This window comes from Tinamus guttatus, unplaced genomic scaffold, assembly GCF_059628265.1.
Source record: "Tinamus guttatus ecotype Peru unplaced genomic scaffold, ASM5962826v1 Tinamus_guttatus_pri_ptg000804l, whole genome shotgun sequence".
NCBI lineage: Eukaryota > Metazoa > Chordata > Aves > Tinamiformes > Tinamidae > Tinamus > Tinamus guttatus.
Window position 1 is genome coordinate 248917 of NW_028289338.1, and position 4551 is coordinate 253467.

The 4551-nt window shown below is 49.3% G+C and overlaps 1 protein-coding gene across 1 annotated transcript; it reads right to left on the reverse strand.

Annotated features, from left to right (window-relative positions):
- Positions 1-2603: 2603 nt before the first annotated feature.
- Positions 2604-3634, reverse strand: LOC148591467 (olfactory receptor 14C36-like). The gene has a single exon (XM_088537527.1). It carries the CDS (start codon positions 3561-3563, stop codon positions 2604-2606), a length of 960 nt encoding a protein of 319 aa, XP_088393653.1. The 5' UTR covers positions 3564-3634.
- Positions 3635-4551: the final 917 nt, after the last annotated feature.

Sequence of the window (4551 nt, forward strand, 5' to 3'; positions counted from 1 at the left end):
CCTGGGCTCTGACCAGACCCCCATCCCACATGATAGGGAAAGTATACCACACCAGATGTCACCGCTCACAAACAAAATGCAAGTTATCATGATTTGCTGATTCGGCTCTATAAAAGATGGACACTCTTGCTGCGATTTTGGAGACCTCACAGGCGGATGCACCACGTAAGACTTCTAGTTGCTGGGAAGGTTCCCCAAATCCTCCCCACAACAGGGACGCCCCAGCGACTGCAGATCTGGATGATGAGGACAGATGATGGCATATTTAGGCAATTGGTGATGTATCTTTTGATCACTATTCTAATATAGTAATGGTTAGGTGCATTACTTTGCTTATTTTGTCTGATGCTAAAACCAGTGTGTAATAAGCTTATTTTTTTAAATGTATCATTCTGTACTGCCTTAATATTAATAGTGAAATAAGACCATTCTTTCCAGCGGTGTCTGGTTCTTTCCATCGCCCCGTCTGCCCCAGAGCTGTGCAGGTGCTCTTCTTTCTCATCGTGCTCTTTTGCATGCCCCAAGCCCCCCGCCCTTATGGCCCTGAGTAGCAAGTGTGTGTTACAAGCAGGATGCAAAGTATTGCCTGCTGACTTTTAAAAGAAGGAAAAGATGCCTCTTCTCTTGCTGCTCTCCAAGAAAAAGCAGCCCAGCCTGAACCAGGCAATGCCTGTAACAAGACCAAGCAAGGTAGAGCAAGGTCCTTCCTTGTGCTCAGCTTCTTCTATTCCCAGTTGTCACTTTGACCATGCAGGTGGCAGGTGAAGTTGTCTGAGGTGTGAAACACAGGAATCACACCCGAGGAGAAATGCCACTTGTGCCCTTTGAGATGTGATCGTGACCCATGCAATGGTGCAGTGTGACAAACAGAGAAGGGGTAAAGGGAAGCAAGCTAACCATCAGGAGGCATGAAAGCAGTGTGAGATGCAGTGCCATAAATGCAGCATTCCAATGTGAGCCCCTTTTTGCATCTATCAGGCGGTGCTCAGAGAGTCTCTGATGTGTGAAGGTCGCTTGCCAAGGGCCAGAGCCACAAGCAGTGTAACTGGAAGGACTCGATTTCTCCAGTTCATGGAGCTCTGTCAGACGTGGGCACTGAACAGTGCAAGAGAGTCCCCTCAGAGCCCATGGTTTTGTGGGTGTCCAGTTTGCTGAAGTGAGCCCTACTCAGATCCTCCTCCAGCAAGGGAAAGTCTTCCTTTCTCCATTTCTCCATGGTCTCCAGGGCCTAGGATTCCTGAGGGTCACTCTTAGCACTAAAGCCTGCGGCAAAGGTGGCCTTTTCTGTGTCCTCTCTCACCAGGGCTCTTAGCCCATTCAGCAGCAGGCCCGTATTTTCCCTAGTCAGCCTTTTGTTCCTACTGTATTGTTGTATTGTATTTTAAATAATTATTTATTATTATTTTATCAGGAAAGTAAGAGTCAAAATTCAGAAAGAAATAAATGAAGAGCACATGTTTCATGCCAAGTACATGGGAATGACAAGTGACTGCACACAGGACAGTTTTTGGCACGGACATTGTACCCATTGAGGAAGTTTCCTCAGTGCCTCCTTGAGCTCCTTGTTCCTCGTGCTGTAGACAAGGGGGTTCAGTGCTGGAGGCACCACTGAGTACAGAATGGCCAGTACAGAGAGATCCAGAGCTGGGAAGGATATGGAGGGAGGAGAGGGGGGAATAAAGTGGCTAAGGGTGACATTTCAATGCCCCTGTGACCAGGGGTACGAGTCAGACCCAACCAAATGGGTATCACGACCTCTAATCCCTCCAGGGGACTGCAGATGACTGCACAGTCCAGGGCACCCGGACTGCAGAGCATTTCCAAGGGTGCTCGTTGTGTCCAGTTGTGCCTATACATCCTGCCCCTGGTGTTTGATAGATGGTGACCCAGAGGGCTCTCCGTTCTCCCTTCTTCCTGACAGTTGAGTCCTCACTGCCTCTCCTGAGACTGCAGAGTCCTCTTTTGCCTGCGAATACCCAGTGCTTTACCTCTAAGAAACTCCGTCTTTGAGGACCTCTCCCTTTATGAGGCTCTACTCACAGACCATCCCAGGCATATGCTGTCCCAGGAGGATCTCTGTGCTCTCCTGACATCTCCAGTTTCCCCTCCATGAGAACAGCCGTCTGACACTGTGCCTTAATATGTAGGAGAGCTGTGGATGTGTAAATCCATGACCATTCAGCGTCTCCACTATCCTTGAACTCTGATAGGTGAATTCCCAAACCAGCCCTTGGTCTCTGAAAGATCATTACATGATTCTGAGCTCTGTGTAGCTGAACCCATGGAGAATCCTGTACAGCAGGGCCTTGAGGGGTGCAAGTCCTTGGGCCTATTCTTGACACCAGCTTTGGAGGAAAAGCCCAGCTTTCACGCACTGTACTGATAGAAATTACTTTATTACAGAGACACTGTTAGGGAGCCATTCCTTGTCCAGCATTCAACACAATTTAGGGTATCAGGTGAGACAGCGCAGACCCATCAAAAGGGGAATGAATACAAGTAGTTGTGTAGGAACACAATAACAATTATTATCACTAGTAAAAGTCATAATAAAAATAACATGAATAAACAATGCTCAAGCCAGTTACAGGATACAGAAAGAGTCATTTGTGGAGAGATGTGGAAAAATGAGCACTGCTTAAAAAGGTGCATGAAATCACTTTCCTAATGGCATCCTTGAGCTCCTTGTTCCTCATGCTGTAGATGAGCGGGTTCACTGCTGGAGGCACCACTGAGTACAGAACAGCCAGCACCAGATCCAGAGAGGGGGAGGAGATGGAGGGGGGCTTCAGGTAGGCAAATGCACATGTGCTGACAAACAGGGAGACCACGGCCAGGTGCGGGAGGCACATGGAAAAGGTTTTGTGCCGGCCCTGCTCAGAGGGGATCCTTAGCACAGCTCTGAAGATTTGCACGTAGGACACCACAATGAAAGTGAAAAACCCAAAGCCTAAAGAGATACTAACCACCAGAAGCCCAACTTTCCTGAGGTAGGAGTATGAGCAGGAGAGGTTGAGGATCTGGGGGATCTCACAGAAGAACTGCTCCACCACATTGCCTTGGCACAGTGGAATGGAAAATGTATTTCCAGTGTGCAGGAGAGCATAGAGAAAATTAGATGTCCAGACAGCAGCTGTCATTTTGACACAAGCTCTTTTGTCCATGAGGATTCCATAGTGCAGGGGTCTGCAGATGGCAACATAGCGGTCATAGGCCATGACTGTGAGGAGAGAATACTCTGCTGACATGAAAAAAGTAAAAGTTAAGAGCTGTGCAGCACATCCCCAGTAGGAAATGGCCCTGGTGTCCCAGAAAGAATTGGCCATGGATTTGGGGACAGTGATGGAGATGCAGCCAAGGTCAAGGAGGGAGAGGTTGAGGAGGAAGAAGTACATGGGGGTGTGGAGGCGGTGGTCGCAGGCTACGGCTGTGATGATGAGGCCGTTGGCCAGGAGGGCAGCCAGGTAGATGGCCAGGAAGAGCGAGAAGTGCAAGAGCTGCAGCTCCCGCCTGTCTGAGAATGCCAACAGGAGGAACTCGTTGAAGGAGCTGCTGTTGGACATCTGTTCTATTGGGCTCAGGAAAACTGTGTAGGGAAGAAAAGGCAATAATAGCTTAGAAGAATTTTCTCTGAAATAAACTTTCCATTTTTCATAGAAATCCTTCTCAACCCCGTCTGAACTCTCAGTAATTTCTTCTTCGCACTCATTTAACTCTGCTCTCCCTCTAAGTTCAAGGTGAATACGTGATGGAGAGAACAGGACACTGCTCCTGACATGGCAAGCACTCTGTGCACTGAATCCTCTTCTGGAGGGCACCTCACAACCCCAGCAGGACAACAGAGACAGTCACATGTCCTGACAGTCACAGGGTCTCCTAAAGGGAGAGTCAACCCCTTTGCAGCCCCTCCAATGACGCTGCCCAGCACCCTGGGCACATTGCCCCTCTTCAGACACCTCCATGGCAGGACCTCAGGGTGAGTATCTGAATTTGTAGCTGAAGCCCCAGCTGACTGCCAGGACAAGAGCAGAAAGGAGAGGCAGGGAAACGAGGAGAAACACTGTGACTGCTGCCAAGGGAGGACAGAGAGACAGAGCAGCACCGTCCCCAGGTTGCACCTCCCAGACAGTGTGGACTCCCAGGGCAGTGGTTCTCACACCCTGTGCCTTGCAATGGGAAATGGGCACATGGCAGGAGAGAGGCAGCTCTGCTGTTCAGGAAATCTGACTGCAGAGGAGGTCAGAAATGCCCTGGAGCCCTTCCCCTTGAGAGCAGAGTGAGACTAAGCACAACGAGAATGAGGAGAGCTGCAAAGGGGATATTGCTGCTGCCCACAGGTGAAAAGGCAGTTGGAGGAATATTCTGGAGTCCTCGCACACCTATTGATCCCTCAGAGCAGCACTGCAGAACTCTCCTTCAGGCATGTAAACTTAGAATGTCCCATTCATTTGCTGCCTTGTCAAGGATACAAAACAAAATCCTAGCCTCTGGATATTGCTGTCCCTTTTATAGAAGCTTCCCAAGAGTGTCCTCTTGAAAAGCCCCTTCCAG